Source organism: Triticum aestivum, chromosome 7A (assembly GCF_018294505.1).
Source record: "Triticum aestivum cultivar Chinese Spring chromosome 7A, IWGSC CS RefSeq v2.1, whole genome shotgun sequence".
Classification (NCBI taxonomy): Eukaryota; Viridiplantae; Streptophyta; class Magnoliopsida; order Poales; family Poaceae; genus Triticum; species Triticum aestivum.
Genome location: NC_057812.1, coordinates 30371098 through 30391455, shown reverse-complemented (window position 1 = coordinate 30391455; position 20358 = coordinate 30371098). Strand labels below are relative to the sequence as shown.

The 20358-nt window shown below is 45.6% G+C and overlaps 1 protein-coding gene across 1 annotated transcript; it reads right to left on the bottom strand.

Moving 5' to 3' along the window:
- Window positions 1–16459: 16459 nt before the first annotated feature.
- On the bottom strand, window positions 16460–18933 carry LOC123150067 (wall-associated receptor kinase 3-like). Its single transcript, XM_044569856.1, is given in 2 exon segments — window positions 16460–17605; window positions 17707–18933. Coding segments are annotated over 2 exon segments (2232 nt in total). The 5' UTR covers window positions 18878–18933; the 3' UTR covers window positions 16460–16544.
- Window positions 18934–20358: the final 1425 nt, after the last annotated feature.

Sequence of the window (20358 nt, the reverse complement as noted above, 5' to 3'; positions counted from 1 at the left end):
TTTCTACTGCAAAGGGACTGGTCACTGGAAGCGGAACTACCCCAAGTGATTGGCAGATAAGAAGGATGGCAAAGTGAACATAAGTATATTTGATATACATGTTATTGATGTGTACTTTACTAGTGTTTATAGCAACCCCTTAGTATTTGATACTAGTTCAGTTGCTAAGATTAGTAACTTGAAATGGGAGTTGCAGAATAAACAGAGACTGGTTAAGGGTGAAGTGACGATGTGTGTTGGAAGTGGTTCCAAGATTGGTATGATCATCATCGCGCACTCCCTATACTTTCGGGATTAGTGTTGAACCTGAATAAGTGTTATTTGGTGTTTGCGTTAAGCATGAATATGATTTGATCATGTTTATTGTAATACGGTTATTCATTTAAGTAAGAGAATAAATTGTTGTTCTGTTTACATGAATAAAACCTTATATGGTTACACACCCAATGAAAATAGTCCGTTGGATCTCGATCATAGTGATACACATAATCATAATATTGAAACCAAAAGATGCAAAGTTAATAATGATAGTGCAACTTATTTGTAGCACTGCCGTTTAGGTCATATTGGTGTAAAGCGCATGAAGAAACTCCATGCTGATGGGATTTTGGAATCACTTGATTATGAATCACTTGATGCTTGCGAACCATGCCTCATGGGCAAGATGACTAAGACTCCGTTCTCCGGAGCGAGCAACTGACTTATTGGAAATAATACATACTGATGTATGCGGTCCGATGAGTGTTAAGGCTCACGGCAAGTATCGTTATTTTCTGAACTTCACAGATGATTTGAGCAGATATGGGTATATCTACTTGATGAAACATAAGTCTGAAACATTTGAGAAGTTCAAAGAATTTCAGAGTGAAGTGGAAAATCATCGTGACAAGAAAATAAAGTTTCTACGATCTGATCGCGGAGACAAATATTTAAGTTACGAGTTTGGTCTTCAATTAAAACAATGTGGAATAGTTTCACAAACTCATGCCACATGGAACACCACAGCATAATGGTGTGTCCGAACGTCATAACCGTACTTTATTGGATATAGTGCAATCTATTGTGTCTCTTACCGATCTACCACTATCGTTTTGGGGTTATGCATTAGAGACAGCTGCATTCACGTTAAAAGGGCACCATCTATATCTGTTGAGATGACACCGTATGAACTGTGGTTTGGCAAGAAACCAAAGTTGTCGTTTCTTAAAGTTTGAGGTTGCAATGCTTATGCGAAAAATTTTCAACCTGATAAGCTCAAACCCAAATCGGAGAAGTATGTCTTCATAGGATACCCAAAGGAGACTGTTGGGTACTACTTCTATCACAAATCCGAAGGCAAGACATTTGTTGCTAAATTCGGAGTTTTTCTAGAGAAGGAGTTTCTCTCGAAAGAAGTGAGTGGGAGAAAAGTAGAACTTGATGAGGTAACTGTACCTGCTCCCTTATTGGAAAGTAGTTCATTACAGAAATCTGTTCCTGTGACTACTACACCAATTAGTGAGGAAGCTAATGATGATGATCATGTAACTTCAGATCAAGTTACTACCGAATCTCGTAGGTAAAACAGAGTGAGCTCCGCACCAGAGTGGTACGGAAATCCAGTTCTGGAAGTCATGTTACTAGACCATGATGAACTTGCGAACTATGAAGAAGCGATGGCGAGCCCAGATTCCGCAAAATGGCTTGAGGCCATGAAATCTGAGATGGGATCCATGTATGAGAACAAAGTATGGACTTTGGTTGACTTTCCCGATGATCGGCAAGCAATTGAGAATAAATGGATCTTCAAGAGGAAGACGGACGCTGATAGTAGTGTTACTACAAAGCTAGAATTGTCGCAAAAGGTTTTCGACAAGTTCAAGGTGTTGACTACGATGAGAGTTTCTCACTCGTATCTATGCTTAAGTCTGTCCGAATCATGTTAGCAATTGCCGCATTTTATGAAATCTGGCAAATGGATAAATAAAACTGCATTCCTTAATAGATTTATTAAAGAAGAGTTGTATATGATACAACCAGAAGGTTTTGTCAATCCTAAAGGTGCTAACAAAATATGCAAGCTCCAGCGATCCATCTATGGACTGGTGCAAGCATCTCGGAGTTGGAATATACGCTTTGATAAGTTGATCAAAGCATATAGTTTTATACAGACTTGCGATGAAGCTTGTATTTACAAGAAAGTGAGTGGGAGCACTACAATATTTCTGATAAGTATATGTGAATGACATATTATTGATCGGAAATAATGTAGAATTATTCTGCAAAGCATAAAGGAGTGTTTGAAAGGAATTTTCCAAAGAAAGACCTCGGTGAAGCTGCTGACATATTGAACATCAAGATCTATAGAGATAGATCAAGACGCTTGATAAGTTTTTTTCAATGAGTACATATCTTGACAAGATTTTGAAGTAGTTCAAAATAGAACAGTCAAAGAAAGAGTTCTTGTCTGTCTTACAAGGTGTGAAATTGAGTAAGACTCAAAACCCGACCACGACAGAAGATAGAAAGAGAATGAAAGTCATTCCCTATGCCTCAGCCATAGGTTCTATAAAGTATGCCATGCTATGTACCAGATCTATTGTATACCCTACACTGATTTTGGCAAGGTAGTACAATAGTGATCTAGGAGTAGATCACTGGACAGCGGTCAAAATTATCCTTAGTGGAATAAGGATATGTTTCTCGATTATGGAGGTGACAAAAAGGTTTGTCGTAAAGGGTTACGTCGATGCAAGTTTTGACACTAATCCAGATGACTCTAAGTCTCAATCTGGATACATATTGAAAGTGGGAGCAATTAGCTAGAGTAGCTCTGTGCAGAGCATTGTTGACATAGAAATTTGCAAAATACATACGGATCTGAATGTGGCAGACCCGTAGACTAAACTTCTCTCACAAGCAAAACATGATCACACCTTAGTACTCTTTGGGTGTTAATCGCATAGCGATGTGAACTAGATTACTGAATCTAGTAAACCCTTTGGGTGTTGGTCACATGAAGATGTGAACTAATCACATAAAGATGTAAACTATTAGTGTTAAATCACATGGTGATGTGAACTAGATTATTGACTCTAGTGCAAGTGGGAGACTGAAGGAAATATGCCCTAGAGGCAATAATAAAGTTATTATTTATTTCCTTATATCAGGATAAATGTTTATTATTCATGCTAGAATTGTATTAACCGGAAACATAATACATGTGTGAATACATAGACAAACAGAGTGTCACTAGTATGCCTCTACTTGACTAGCTCGTTAATCAAAGATGGTTATGTTTCCTAACCATGAACAAGGAGTTGTTATTTGATTAACATGATCACATCATTAGGTGAATGATCTGATTGACATGACACATTCCATTAGCTTAGCACCCGATCGTTTAGTATGTTGCTGTTGCTTTCTTCATGACTTATACATGTTCCTATGACTATGAGATTATGTAACTCCCGTTTGCCGGAGGAACACTTTGTGTGCTACTAGACGTCACAACATAAATGGGTGATTATAAAGGTGCTCTACAGGTGTCTCCAAAGGTACATGTTGGGTTGGCGTATTTCAAGATTAGGATTTGTCACTCCGATTGTCGGAGAGGTATCTCTGGGCCCTCTCGGTAATGCACATCACATAAGCCTTGCAAGCATTGCAACTAATGAGTTAGTTGCGAGATGATGTATTACGGAATGAGTAAAGAGACTTGCCGGTAACAAGATTGAACTAGGTATTGAGATACCGACAATCGAACCTCGGGCAAGTAACATACCGATGACAAAGGGAACAACGTATGTTGTTATGCGGTCTGACCGATAAAGATCTTCGTAGAATATGTAGGAGCCAATATGAGCATCCAGGTTCCGCTATTGGTTATTCACCGGAGACGTGTCTCGGTCATGTCTACATTGTTCTCGAACCCATAGGGTCCGCACGCTTAAGGTTTCGATGATAGTTATATTATGAGTTTATGAGTTTTGATGTACCGAAGTTAGTTCGGAGTCCCGGATGTGATCACGGACATGACGAGGAGTCTCGAAATGGTCGAGACATAAAGATTGATATATTGGACGACTATATTCGGACACCGGAAGTGTTCCGGGTGATTTCGGAGAAAACCGGAGAGCCGGAGGGTTACCGGAACCCCCCCCCCCCCCGGGAGAAGTAATGGGCCATATGGGCCTTAGTGGAGAGAGAGAGAGGGGCACCCAAAGGTGGGCCGCGCGCCTCTTCCCCCCTAGTCCGAATTGGACTAGGAGAGGGGGGGCGGCGCCCCCCTTTCCCTCTCCCTCCCCACTTCTTTCCCCCTCCTAGTAGGAGTCCTACTCCTACTAGGAGGAGGACTCCTCCTTGGCGCACCATAAAGGGCCGGCTGGCCTCCTCCCCTTGATCCTTTATATACGGGGGTAGAGGGCACCCCTTGACACACAAGTTGATCCACGTGATCATATTCTTAGCCGTGTGCGGTGCCCCCTTTCACCATAGTCCTGGATAATATTGTAGCGGTGCTTAGGCGAAGCCCTGCGACGGTAGTACATCAAGATCGTCACCACGCCGTCATGCTGACGGAACTCTTCCCGACACTTTGCTGGATCGGAGTCCAGGGATCGTCATCGAGCTGAACGTGTGCTAGAACTCGGAGGTGCCGTAGTTTCGGTGCTTGATCGGTCGGGCCGTGGAGACGTACGACTACATCAACCAAACGCTTCCGTTGTCGATCTACAAGGGTACGTAGATCACACTCTCCCCTCTCGTTGCTATGCATCACCATGATCTTGCGTGTGCGTAGGAAATTTTTTGAAATTACTACGTTCCCCATCAGTAACAGGGAAGTGCATTTGGACGGACGAGCAATTGGAAATACCAGTCACGAGGCTTCAGCACTATATCGAAGCAGCGCAGCAAGGGACGTTCATTCCAGATAGAGAGAACGACAAGCTCACGATGGCCCTCGGGAATCCTGAGCACCCTGTACGGACACGAGGCACGCTAGGCTCCATTCCATGGAAGGCTGGGTTTCCGGACGCAGGCGGTTACAAATGCCACGAGAGGAGGAAGAAAGTGGAGCAGACCCAACTGCAGGCGCTGCACGCTAGGGTACAAGCAATAGAGGAACGAGAAGCAAATCGCAACAAACGAACTGCCGAAGCTTCCCCCGAAGCTACCCCGCCATCTCAGCGGAGAAGCAGTGTGGCTTCCACCGAGCTGCTTCAGCCGGAGCATGTCTTGACGGCTCCTGCCAGCTATCCTATGGATGCTATCACGGAGTCTCAAAATTGTCACCTTATGACGCAATAGATTAATATGAAGGTCAAGGCGGCTGTTGGCTATGTTTTTCCTACTGAACCCGGCGCAACTTTTCACTGTCGGCCGATTCCAGAAGGATATGCTAGGGTGATGGTGGATGAAATAACGGAAGGATTTGAGGACCTCCAGCTTGACCACCCTACTGGTGAAGGGGAGACTCGGCTGGGTTCTGCTCTGAAGACTCCATGCCTATGGCGGAAGGAGCTCATCAACCTTCCGAACTGGACGCCTCCGCCTCCTCCTCCTCCGGCGAGTCAGGGCACTCTGCCTCCTCCACCGCCTCCTCCTCCGGTGAGTGACGATCAAGGCACTCGGCCGGCTCCTTCTCCGGCGCGTGGCGGCACTCCGCCTCCTTCTCCGCCTGCGCCGGCGCGCCCGAGCAGCCAGCCTCCTCCTTCTCCGCCTCGTCAGCATGGGCGGAAGAGACCCGCCGCTACTCCGGCTGCTCTGGCGCGTCGTAGTCCTTCTCCTCCGCCTCGTAAGCAAGTAAGGAAGACAGCCTCTCTGTCTGCTCTGTCGGCGTCTAGCAGTACAGCCACAGGCGGGAGGACATACAGATTTGGTCCTTCTCTGAAGACTCTAGAGAAATTACCATACGAGATGACCCCGGAGGAGAATGCGAAGATCGCGCGAACCGAAGTGAAGGACTGGTTTCAAGGGTTGAAAGCACAGAGACATCCACCTCCGGAGGTGAAGGTAAATCCGGTGAAAGCGAAGCGCACTCCAGCTGCCCTGGCAAAACCACCCAAGTCTCTGCCGAAAGGCAACTATGAGCACATTACTGGAAAGGCATTTGTCGAAGCGGAGCGGTCGGGAAGTACAGTCAGTGATCAAAGGATGAAAGAATGATGAGCTGGGGAACAAATTTCCCAGCTCGGCAAACAAGGGAATCAATCGTGCCCCCCGCTCAAGGTGCCTAGCGACATCGTCGATCCGAGGATGGTGCCCGGTTATAGCAATCTTGGAGATTACCTGCCCGACGATGCACATTATGATTTCATGGAGGTGCAGATACACAGATACGTGTACGGGAAGCCTCTCGTCAAAGATGAAAGATCTCTATCAACGATGATGCGAAGATTGCATGATTGGTACTTGAAAATCTGTAGAGAGTCTGGGGGGAGGAATACTTTGTATGTGAGAGTTAAAAAGGAGTATGACCTCGTTGGAATTGAACTCTTGCCTATTCCATTTGAGGAGTTCTATCAGCTTTTCAATAAATTGGCCCTCGATAAAGCAACGGTCACCTGCTACTGTCTGTAAGTAGTACTACTTCTGTCATTAAGTCTCTCTATATAGCTCAGCTCTTTCATTGCATGTATTTATAATTATCCTCACTATATTATGCAGATTGAAAATCGTCGAATTGAAGAAAAGACAAGTCGGTGATATTGGGTTCATTAACACATATCTCACAGATGCAACTGAGGTTAAATTTCATGCCGCAGATACCGAGGGCAACTTGCTACGATCGTTGGTAATAAATGAAAACAAAGATATAATACTCTTTCCTTACAACTTCAAGTGAGTGTTACTGTCTTGTGCATATTCGGTTTCCCTTATATATTAGTCAAGGTTATAGTAATGTAATTGATGAGTTATGCATGCGTGTGCAGGTACCACTATATTCTCCTAGAGATTAAGCTTGAGCAGGGAGTAGTAACTGTCTTGAACTCTAAACGAAAAGATCCCCAGGAGTATGTGGACATGACTCAAATGCTCGAGAAGTAAGTTAAATCGATCATTATCCACCATATCAGCAACTTTGTTCATTTCTGATATCAAGTAATTGTTTTTTTGTCTGGCAGGGTTTGGAGAAAATTCACCAGAAAAGCTCCGGGACTGCCGAAGAAGATGGAATTTAGACACCCGAAAGTAAGTACTATAGTAGCATGTTTTGCGCATCTCCTAGTGATTCAAGCGCTAGTTTCATCAATACCATTTGGCATTCTTGCTTATCAGTTTGATTGACCTCTATTTCTTGTAAAGTGGTTGTGGCAGGCACAAGGGAATGATTTCTGTGGATACTACGTTTGCGAGTCCATCTGCCACATGACCTGTGAGCGGGGCTACTCTGACGAACAATATGAAGTGCGTAAATAACAATATTCACAATTTTATTTTATTACCATCATTTGTGTTGAGTTTCATTCATTCATATATATATGTATTGACCCCCTTCTTCAAATTAGATGTTTCGGATGCGGAATGAACTCCTAGCACCAGATCGCATGCGAGCAATTCAAGAGGAATTGGCGGCATTCTTTCTTGACCACGTGATCACTGAAGACGGAGAATACTATGTGGACCATGCGTCCGTAGTTTAGGAGATTATATTTATAAGAGATAATTATTGTATATATGTAGCCGGTGGTGTCGGATAGATATACGAGAACTTGTTGTTCGACCAATCTCTCGGAGAAGGAGAGGTGATCGATATCACTTCTCTCTGTATGCATATATGTTCATGACGATCTTCTGTTTCCTTCGTTTGCTTACTAGCTAGCTAGCGTGTCTAGTCCTCTCTATACGTATGTATAGTACGTAGCGTCGACCAAGCACGGACATAAGAGAGGACACTTCTCTCTATTAATTAGCTAGCTAACACAATATATGAAATGCCTAAATTAACCCCCCAAAACCCCCAACCTCCCCCCCCCCCCTTCAAAAAAAACAAAAATCCAAGTCATAGAAATGCTGACGCGTGGATGCCTATTGGTCTCGGTTGGTGCCACCAACCGGGACCAAAGGCCCTCCTGCCTGGGCTCAGCGCACAGGCCGCGTGAAGGCCCATCTATCCCGGTCCTGGTTAGAACCGGGACTAAAGGGTCAGGGCATTAGTAACGACCCTTTAGTCCCGGTTCAGAAACCGGGACAAAAGACCCTTACGAACCGGGACAATAGACCCGTTTTCTACTAGTGCTCCACGCAGCAATCTGGTTCCGTTGGACAACTAAATCAGCTTCCCGTCGCGATTTTGGGCTGGGAGCAGTTGTTGGGTTGTCTAGGACTATACTGAGCCGGCTGGAACAAGCCCAAGACGCCTGTCGAGGGGAGATATTCCTAGCGATGCGTGGTTGTCGAGGGCTTAATCAGTTTCTTTTGCGTGGCTGAGAGAACCATTATGTTTGGCGGTGGCATTTTAGCTGTAATATGGGTGAACCTCAGATTCTTGTTTCGGTGGAGCTGGGTCTTCCTCGCTTCAGATTTTTGCACTACAACTGATAACAACTTCCTGAAGCTAGCTTCTTGGGGATATTTCGTTCGGCTCTGCTCCGCTCTAGAATTTTGTGAAGCGTGGAGCGGGAGGAGATCAGAACACACCCTAAGTAGCGCAAGCCCTAACAAAAACAATCTTACATACATTGAAAAACAAAGTTAAATTCTTGAGAGTGCTGAAGTTTTGTTCCTCCAGCATCCACGGTGGCGCGCCCAGCCTAACCCAATACCTCCTCCGGGCCTCCATCAGAGTGGAGCAAATTAGTTGAAATCCACGACCTTGGATAAGCAGTGGCAGGGAAGTTGTCAATCTATGACAGACGATAGTCGCAATCTGTGTAACAAATCACCGCCCCGGTCCAGCCAACAAACTTGGCGAACACAAATCTGATAATCACCATGATGAGGCCGCGACTGGCAACCTCGGTCGAAAATATGTCGACGTGCCGAAACGCATACCCACATTGTGTGCACCCAGGACAACGCTACCTCGAAAAACCTACTAAAAAAGGACAGACCCGGAGAACCAGATCTGCGAACACACAATCTTTCACACGCTTCATCTCGCCACTGTCGCTGAGAGACCAAACCCAAGCAGTACGTCCGTGATGAGAACAAATCATGGGATGCACATATGGTTAGGAAAGTGAAATGAAGATAAAAAAAAATTCATCATAATTGAAACAACCACATAGCCACCTTCATGCCTCCCAGATGGGTTGCTTCTTTTTCAGTTCTAGACAACCTTATTCCGGCCGATCATTGCTGAAACTTTATTTGCCAGTGACGACCTATCCAGCTCCAGCTCCTGCCAATAAGTGCATCTATCCAGCTCCTGCCAATCTTGGTCGCTTCCTTCCCGTCTATTGTAAAAATATGTTACACTGTGCTGCATATTTGCACATAATCGTCAGATGTACAATGTCAACAGCTTGGTACAGTGGATCTAGATACATCATGCCCGAATTGGTCTATTGTTACCCTGGTTGCTAGCAGTGTGTTTTACAGTCAAATTTTTGTGATATGCGCACCACTCGGGTAGGGATCAACAGGATGGTCCGCATCTTCTTTCGGTTTCTTCTAGTGTCTCAGCTCTTCAAAGAGGCACATCAAAACTGAAGCATTGAATCTTGTTCAACACCTCGTGGTATTAAAACAACGGAAGGCAAGTGAACCAAACACAAGAATATATATAGCAAATGGTCTAGAGATATATAACAGGCCTGAGTAAGTGACGCCCAAAACCTTTGTTAAATAAATCACACAGTAAGTATGATGTTGCAGAATATTGCAACTCATTACTTGTGAAGTAGCAGTAACAAGCGTCGCCCACACGGGCGACTCGGGCAGCGACTAGGGTTTCGAGCGCCGCCACCCACATCTCCTCTACCCCTCCTTGCCGCTACCCGAGGAGGGCGCCGGGCAAGCCCGTGCGGCCACCAGTGACGGTGGCGGCGAGGCCTTCGTCGTCCCTTTCGCGGAGATCCGGATCCACAGGGCGGCGGCCCCTGCTGGTGCGGCGCCGCCGTTCGCGCCCTGGACGGTGTGCGTGGGGACTTTGCCCGGCGTCCTCGACCGCTCGGGCGGTGGGGCGTCGGCGCTTGGCGGCAGCAGTTCGGGGGCCTTCGTCCTCGCCAGATCTGGAGGCCTGCTGCTCCCTCGTTCCCGCTCCTTCCCCTTTGCGCTTGATGCCGGCGGCTGCTGCTAAATCCGGTGCTTCTGGGGATGGGGGTGCAGATTGGGACCGGGGGAAACCCTAGGCCGGCTGGTTCGGCTCGACAGCGGCGTCAGCTTCAGGCGACGCATCCTTCCTGAAGGCGGTGTCGTGGTCCCTATTCTTGCCACCTCCGGTCCTCTCCCGAGTGAAAACCCAAAATCCGGCCTGGATTGGGCAACGGTGGCGCCATGGGCGTCATCCCCTCCTTGGAGGCGTTGCCTAGGATTCGGGTGTGGGTTGATGAAGGTGGGGGCTTTGGCCGTCGGCTGGCTCTCTGCAGCTGCTCGCGGCGGCTTTCCTGCTGTGCAAAGTGCCCCTTGTATCTTTAGGGCATTTTCCTGTTTTTGGTGTTCGCGTCGGAGGAGCGGTGTGGCATCTGGCACGTCGACAACGGCGGGTCTTAGCGGCATGGTGCAGTGGGGGTCTCGCCGGTGGGTGATGATGGACGAGCGCAGGATGGTGGCGCTGTCTGGCGTCGTGGTGGCGTCGATGGCAGAGAGACCTGGCACGGTTCATGCAACAGTACAGCTCTGAAGATGGATTGATGGCACGTGGCTGCGGCGGCCTCATACCCGGCAGGCGTCCTGGTTGAGGAGTGCACCGGACTGGTAGGTGCCCCATACCCGGCAGGCGTCCTGGTTGGGACCTCAGGTCTTAGATGTTTAGGTTTGGTTGCGATGTCTGTTTGGTATTAGGCCCAAACTATTTGCGCCCCTTCATCGGTTGGATAGGTGTAGCGACAGCTGTTGCTTAGACGGTGGCTTTAGTCTTACTGTTGTATGGCTTTGTAAGGTCTTGTGAGAATAATAATAAAGTGGCCGTATGCATCGCCCAGATGCAGAAGCTGGGGGTCATCCTCCTTTTCTAAAAAAAAGCAGTAACAAGCATGAGCAGTTGATCATAATGCAACAAGGGCATGTTATACTACAGGGCACTGCTGGTGTGAGCTTAATTAATTTTTTGGGCTTGTAATCCTTTTTACCCGTAAAAAAAGATTTACAAGCCCAAAAAATTAATTAAGCTCCTGACCAATGTGCATGGTTAATCGGGACCTACTGACATATCACGTACTCTGAGTAAGTGTTGACGCTCAAAAGTGGCACGATCATAAAGAGTAGCTTGAAGCTATGTCAACATTAATTTAAATTTATTATTGAAAGTCACCATGGGATGGCTCTCTTCGAGAGATCAAGATGGATATGAAGATGATCAAAAACGGAGCTTGGATGCAAAAGTTATGATAAGTTCAGAGATGCTCATGTTGACACCAGATTAAAGAATGGCTTGAAACACAATTAAGATTGCCTCAAATGGAAGAAGTTTCAACATGAAAGTTGTGCATCTCGTCAAAGCGGCTGATTTTCATGTAAAAAACATCTCAAACCGAGTTCGTATGCAAAAGTTAGTGCCGAAAATGCGCGGTTGCATCAGGATGGTCGGACACTCCGAAAATAATCAAGGTTTTGAATTTCTCCGGGGATAGCCGGACACTTCGGGGATGTTCGTCCAGGTTTTTGGATTTCTCTGCTGCAGACTTCGGAAAACAATCGAAAACCCTCTCAAGATGGCCTCTGATCAAAAAACATTCAACATGAAAGTTGTTCGCCTCGTTGAAATGGTCAAGATTGCTTTTGGGCTCGTTTCCATCCGAGATTATTTACTGCCTCAAAAGTGACCCATAAGGTGCAGCCGGTTGTAAACCAAACAGTTTTGCATAGTTTGGATTTCGAGTTGGACCCAAACTAGAGTTTTGAACGTGAATTCTAACCTTTTCTTACACGGGAAGTCCATCCACCTCTTATATACCTAAGGAGTGGCGGCCGATTAAACAACATACAATCGATCAATTCATTTACCAGTTTTTACATTTACTTTTATCTTCTCCCTTTTCTTCTTCTTCTCGTTCTTTTTTCGTTCTTCTTGTTGCAGGGCAGCAAACATCGAGGCCCTAGGGGCTATCAAGTCGACTTAGGGAAGCCCATAGCTGTCGCGCGCCCTGACGGGGTCCCTCCCGGGCATGTGGGGTTTCGGGTCTACAAAAGCGTCTGCCGAATTGCTTGCGTACCGCGCTTTCGGACGGGTCTCCTTCGACGTGAGCTGCGGTGTATCACCCCCGATGTTGAGGGTACACGATGACGTGTTTGTGTGCGAACAGTTATGAGCCAGAGACCGAATCTCTTAGTTCAGTCAATAATGAACCACTGGTCAACCATTACCATGATCCAAGTAGGACGTCCGTGATGAGAAGAAATCATTGCATGCACATCTGGTCTGTGAAGTGAAATTTAGGATCAAAGAAACTCATCACAGCAAGGTGTGCTAGACTTTGTTTCTCGTCTTACAGTGTGCATGGTCACTCAAGTCTCGAATGCTACACACAAATTGTAAGTGTACACGTAAGTATGTTTCAAGTTCTTTATATTTTTGTTTCCTTTTTGTATTTCGTGTTTGCAAATATTTTCTCTATATAGTTGAAAAACACCCAGGAGTTTTAAATGCATTGTAAAAATGTTCAATATTTCATAAAAGATATTTACGGATTAAAATATTCTTCAAGATTTTTCTTTTAAAAACCAAGCATTATTTTTCTGAATTTTATATTTTTAAAATTTGTTCACAAATTTTATAAATGTTACCGCATATAAAAATTGTTCACGTTTCTTATAAATTTTCGTGAATTGTAAAATTTTCCAAACATTCACATTTTTTGAAAAAGGTAAACTCTTACAAATGTTCAATAATGAAAAGAAAAAACAAAGACCAAATGAAAAACTAGAGAAAAAAATCTAAAAGAAAAACCTTCTTGTAAAGTAAGTTGGGCCTCCGAAACCTAGAGAAAATAATGAAATGGGCGCTAGCGCTTCCCTGCCAAGTAGACACAATGCGTTCTATAGGGTAATACCTGGGCATATGTCGGGCTGGGCTGAAAAAGGCCCGGCGCTGAAAACCTAGGCCCGAGCCCGACCCGGCCTGACCGTAATAAATCAAGCTCAAGTCCGGCCCGAGCCAAAAAAAGGCCAACATGGACCGGTCGGCCCGACCCGACTACGGCTAAAATCTATTTTTTTGCAAGCCCGAGCCCGGCCCGATCTGCCCGTCGGGCACATTTTCCAGGCCTGAGCTCGACCCAATGGCACACGCAGGCCATCTGGGCCGAGCTTCCCATGGCCAGGTATAGTATAGGGGCACTCCATAAGATCACTAATTAGAGGGTGCCCCCTTGCATAGGTCACTCCTACCTTCTCTCGTGGTGACAAGTGACACACCGCATGTGTGACACTTGTCACAACCCGACAATTTTGCATTTTCCATCGTTGGCTATCTCACATCGAGACCTTCAAGACTATAACCCAGTTGACAGGTTTGAATGAGCTTTTTTACTTTAAGAAACAGGAAATTGAAAAAGCCCGAAAACAAGAATAAACAGAAAAAAATTGGATAAAAACCATAAATAGAATAAAACCGGAGACATAGAAAAAAACAAAAGGCGAAAGAATAAAATGTAAGCCCGAGAAAAAAAAGAAAGGACAGTTGTGCTTTTCACTTTTCTTGAAGCACATATGTATTTTTCACTTTTCGGGAAGCACAACACACAATTCTGACTCGCGAAAAACACTGGTGTGTTTCATTTCACTTTTTTAGAAGCACAGTTCTTCACCAAAAGCACAACTGTGCTTTTCACTTGCAGGGAAGCACATTTGTGCCTCGCGAAGAAAACACTGTTGTGCTTCATTTCACTTTTCGAGTAGCACAGTTGTGCTTCTTTTGGTCGCACAATTGTACTTTTCACTTTTTGAAAAAGCACAATAGTTGGAAGCATAGATGTGCTTCACGCCGTTGCGTAGTTGTGTTTTTCACTTTTGAGAAGCACAGTAACAAAAGTCATGAAAACCACAAGCAAAACACGAAAACCCATTTTTTTTGGGAAAACCCCAAAAGGTGTGCAAAAAATTAAAAATCAAGATCCCACAAGTGCGCCAACTGCTCGACATGTGGTGCCAGCTAAACACACCAAGTGACACGCTCCCAGTCCATCAAAAGTGTCCGCTAGGTTCCTCCAAAGATGTACCCTCTCATTAGTTTTGCACCAAATAGTAGCCAATTGGTACATATCACACACCTTTCCAGCTTTAATTATTTATGTGGGCCAGCCCATATAGGTTTTTCTTTTATTGGTTTTGGGAACCTTCTGGAAAGTATTTTGCAAGTTTTTCAACTTGATTTTGTTCCTTTTTAAAATTTTCATTTACTTTGTATCATCCATTTTAAAGGAAAATTCATGAACTTTTAAAAATTTCTGATTGTTCTAAAATTCATTATTTATATATATTCTCATGAATATTTTAGTTTTTTTGACATTTTTAAAATACATATTTTTTAAAAAATACGAAACTTAAAAATATCGGAACATATTTCGAATTCATGTTTTTTTTCTCAGAAATCATGAACTTTTCGAAAACATGTGAATTTTCTAGAATTTCTAAATATATTTTAAAATACCTGGTAATTATTTTAAAATCAAGAAATAATTTCTAAAAAATTTGAACATTAAAAAATATGGTTTTTTAGAAATCTCGTCATTTTATTACTCAATAAGAATATTCATAGGTACACGGTTCGGGTCATGAGGAGTGCCCAACCAAACCTACCTAAGCCTAGATTATAGGCCGATTTGACGAGATTATGAGCTTCAAAATTGTGGTTCCTACGCTCATGAAGAAAAAGAACATAAAGTAAACCTATTGCTACGCTCTATTATTTCATGTACTATTGCCGAATGAAGGCCCCTTGTTCCAGCGTCAATGACCTTCACCACACCCAGTCTATCCAATGCAACCACCACCCTCTGAATATTTAGATCATCTGCTAGTGCCAATGCTTCATTGCAAGCAAAAGTTTCCAGTATCATCGAGTCATTGATGCCTCGAACCAGAACAGCCGAAGACCCAAGGTATAACCCTGTGTGGTCTCGGCAAATGGCGGCCACTGCTCCTCCTCGTTTGTTGCGCAATACCGCTGCATCTAAGTTCATCTTCGCCACTCCCACTGGTGAGGCTATCCAGGACTTGGGAGAATGTTGGGCAGCACCTGGAACTTGCCTCGGCACAACAGGGACCAGCTGGCCCAGCTCATTCATGTACGATGTCACGAAAGATGATGTCTGCTGTGGAGACTGAAAAATTCCTTCGTGTATTGCTTTCCTCCTTGCGTATCAAATGGCCCAAAGTGTGATAACCATTGATGTAAACGAGTAGTCATCCAAAGTTTCACTTAACTCGGAAAGTCAATTCTTCGCCCGTGGTTTCACATTATCTGCCATCTTTGACACTAGCTCTGGCTCCGCGAGAGCCCATCTACTCCCTGCCATGGTGCGGCAAATCATCTTAAAAGCTAAAGCCCATCCTGCGAACTAACCGTCCTAGTGGGCCCAGTTCTAGCCTCGCCAGTTCCTCATCTGATTCTAAAAAAAAAGTACCACTAGTTCCTCATCTTCCCGTGCGCATCGGCGACGAGGGAAGGGGGCGAGGGAGCCGCCGGAGAGTAGGAGAACGAGGAGGGAGGCGCGGCCGTCCTCCCCCATGCGGCGGTTCGCGTGGCAACGAAGGGCCATGTGCGGCGGAGCGGAGGGGATGCGCCGGCGGCGGCCACTTAGGTAAGATCCAAATCCAATGTGCCACCGCTGAAATCCGTTTAATCGTAAAACTGAACTGTGTTCCTCCCCGCATTGAAATTACTTGACTTCAATAATTACTTCCGCGTAGGGGAAGAAGCCTGGTAGCAATAATTCCTTAAATTGTTTTCTTGTAAACGATAAGATGTTGGTTGTTGAGAAGGGTGTTTCCTTGAGCCAATTCAATCTGGAATTTTTAGATAAAAATTAGTAAATTGACAAACACTTATTTCCCATTATGACCTGTTTAGTGTTTATATTTTAAGAAATACAGCCAAGGAATGATGTATTCACCTTCTAGCACCACTGCACCAGGTAAACTCTTGTCTCCTGCATACTTACAGTTGCAGGATAAACAAAAGATGAATTTGCTTGGTGTTGTCTAACCATGCAATGTTGTTCATTCTGTAATTTATAGGATGTACTTTGTCTTTCGTCTTACTGGAAAGCCATATGCAGGCCACTAACTACTACAACAGCTAGCTTAGTTCATGAACAGTATTCATTTCCTCATCGCACCGAGACTCCGTAGATGAGACTCTTAGTCGCTCGGTCTTGTGTCCACATCCTTGCCAAATCAATATACTTACTGAATCATAAATTGTAAAGTCTAGCAAGTCTGGTACACAACACTCTTGTTCACTCTTCAGAATTGACTATGCAGTGTTGTTTCATTAGTCTTCGCAGCGCTTCAAGTTCGACTGCAACCTCTACCATCCTTGGCCTCTCCTCACCTTTCAGCCTTAAGCAACGCAAGGCCAGCTGTGCCACAGTTTTAACATGTCTAGCCCCAGCTTCCTCGTCTATCTGAGGATCTACAATTTCGGACAACCGGTTCTCATGGAATAGTATACTGAAATGCAATGCTAGGCTTCTCACCTCATCCATCTTACCGCCAAATATTGGTTTCTGCCTTGTCAATAGCTCGATAAGTACTACACCAAAGCTATAGACGTCACTTCTCTCTGTCAGTTGGCTTGTCTGGAAGTACTCAGGGTCCATGTACCCCAGTGTCCCCTGCACTAAGGTCGTCACATGGGTCTGATTATGGGCCATTGGCCTCGAAGCACCAAAATCGGAGACCTTCGCCGTGAAGCTCTCGTCAAGGAGTATGTTTGACGACTTGACATCTCTGTGAATAATTGGCATTTCTGTGGCCATGTGCAAGTAGGCAAGTGCTGTTGCAGTTTCCACTGCAATCCTTAGGCGTTCCTTCCACGACATCGGGGCTGATGTGTTGTGGAGGTGGTGAAAAAGGGCCCCGTTGGTGATGAATTCATAAACCAACAATGGAACTTCTGACTCGAGACAACAACCAACTAGCTGGACCACATTCTCATGGTTCACTTGTGAGAGAATGACCATCTCATTAACGAATTGTTCCACCTGGCTCTGATCAACTCGCTGCGCCTTCTTGATCGCCACAACCATTTGATCAGATAGTATGCCTTTGTAGACCGTTCCAAACCCACCTCGGCCAGCTATGTTGTCATCACTGAATCTGTTGGTTGCCTTTTCAAGCTCGCTAGAGGTGAATATCCTCAACGGCGCCCTCTGAGAAAACATCTGCTGCTTCAGGAGCATGCCACCATTCTGCAAAAAGTATTTCTGTCTTATCTTCGCAAGCTTTCTCTTCGTGAAAAGCCAGTGGGTCCAGAATCCGAGCATGAGGAGGACAAGCAGCAAAGGCAGGCCTCCACCTAAAAAAGAGAGTAGGAACTTTCATGAATAAGTGCTCGTTCATTCAGATTGAGCAGATCATTTCAAAAGGGAAAATTTTATAAGACCATGTGAAACTTGCCTGCAGCAATCAGTAGCGTTGTATCTCTTTTGCACCCAGTGCCCTGCTTCTTACCATCCCCCGTCATGCCCATGGGGCATGCACAGTTAAAACCACCAACTGTGTTGATGCACTTGTGCCTGTGCATGCAGGGATACTTATTTTTGTCTTTGCATTCATCAATATCTTGTAGAGAAAGGGAAATCAGAATAAGGCATATATTCTAAGTTAGTGGCAATCAAAGCATAAAGGTGTCATCTATTGCAAGCATGAATTTCTCACCTTGGCATCCCAGATAAGGGTTCCCAGTGAAACCTTCAGAACAGTTGCAGCGGTATGCAGTGTTATTTGCCACGGTATAACAATCGGTGTTCTCCTTGCACATGTAGGTCTGAGGCGCACTACGCGCCTCTGAGCAGTTGCCGCCGGATATAGACCAGTCAAGTACCATTGGCAGGTTTGTCAGGTTTCTGTCCAAGTGATCCCTGGAGAACACATAGGAACCTTGGTCCACAATGAACGCCTTGCTGCACCATGCGCTACTGCTTTTACTGATGTTCCCCAAAGATCCGGAGGACTGCAGGAGCTGGCTCCGTATGCTGGTAAACTCTAACTTCAGTACCTTGAGTTCCTCGGGCACTGAAGCTTGACAGCAGCCCACCCCAGAGCATGCGCCACTGGTGATGCTTCCCTCGGAAGCGCAGAACGACACGCAGCCTCCCCTGTACCGACTCGTTACGTCCGGGCTTTGTATCATGGCCATGGAGTCACAGCCAACGACGGTGAACTTGTTAAGTGTGTGTGAGAAGGTGAAAGGCGTGCCCCGAAGGTCAATGAAGTTTGTGGTCACCGGGCCAGCGTTCTGCTGGCACTGGGTGTAGACGGTGTGACCGGTTACACGTACATAGCCCTGGAGCAGCGAGATGCCCAGGACCCTGTACTGCTTGCGACCGAGCGATATCATTGGCCCTGTTGATTCACATGATATGTCGAAGCCTGGATTCCTCGAGATGCTCGAGTTGTCAGGGATGTTGAAAGGGGATGGGATGTTGATGGAGCTGCCGGGGCATTTGGTAAGGCTGGATTGGGCGGAACCGGTGCAGAATAAACACAGGCAGAGAAGGAGCAACTGCATGAGAAATATATACGGAGCTGTGGCACAAGGATTACCTTGCGCCCTGAATATCTTCATCCTGATCGATCGATCAGTTTATGCAGGTAGGATGATTGCTTAAGGGTGCTAACATCTGTGGGTTGCTGGCAAGCCGCACTGTACCGCAAAGCAATCCTCCTCTGATATTCCGGGGAGATAGATGATTGATAAATGCGCACTCGGTGCAGAGTTATAGGTGTTTCCTGCTCACCGCGTCAGTAAATTGTGTTTCTGGTCAAGACTTTTCTTGCTTCCTTCAGTCAAATCCTTTTGCCGTGCCACTCGTGGAAGGAAAATGATGGCCCAAGTAAGACGTGCAGTTTCTACTCAAAACAGAGACCTGGAAGAGAAATTAAGTGCTCCAGAGACTTGTCCACATAAATCTTATTTGTGCTATATTCTTTTCAGCACTGGACAAGTTGACGCTGAATGGGTCAAGTCAAAGTCCATGAAAAGTTGTGGCTATGGCTTCGGCTGCGTACATGGAACTTAAAGACATGGATTGCTTTCCACATTCTGTCTCTTTCAAAGCTAGTGTATCTTGGCACGCTCGTAATGCTTGTACGTCAGTTAGGCTAGTCCAACAACTACAACATATCGTTTGAAGGTACTACACGCATACCCGATCGCCACTGAACTCGTGATCCTTTTCGGCATTCTCGCACTTGATTTTAGAAGCTCACCTGTATAACTGTTTCTACTAGAAGAACGCCCGTGCGTTGCAACGGGGCCACATTAACTTTAAGAGTTCAATATTAATCATGTTAATAATACATTTAATATTCTCATACATATCAAGTGACACTGGCCACCTTTTTTGTCAATTTAGCAACGAGCTCAATTGCAACGGGCTCTTTATACATATCAGACAACTCGCTACTACTTAAACTACAACTATGGCTACCAATATTTTTTTGTCTATTTAGCTCAGCAATAGTGCCTGGCTTAATAGACTGCTTTGCATTCACCCCCTCAGAAGACAGAGAGAACCAACTCAACATGTCAGAAGATTAACAGAAATTTCATTTGTATGGCATGAACATATAGCAGGAGCACCAACACATAGATCAGCAGAGAGCAGAGCACAGCATGCACACACTCGGCCCATCTATATCATACACACACAGCAATGCACACACGCATCACGCTGGCATACACATGCAGAAAAGCAGGCACACACGCATTATGCGCATTGGCCGGTGCGACGCACGCAGAGCAACTACCTACGCACGGAGAGCAAGCTAGCAAGCACGCACGCGTCCAACCCCGCCGCTGCATGCGCTGGCAGAAGGTGAGGCAGCAAGGAAGACTGCACATTGAAGCTGTCCATGCAAGGCTGGAGGTGATGGGCCGGCGACGGCGGTGTCGGGACGGCGCTTGATTCGTTAACGGTGGCGTGGAGCTTGGGGTGGCAACGCGGCGATAGCTAGTGCTCGGGGATGGGGGTTTGGGGCGCGGGCAGTCGACCCGATGGCTGGCGAAGTTAACGGGCTCGGGCGGCTGGAAATTCGGCGGGTGAC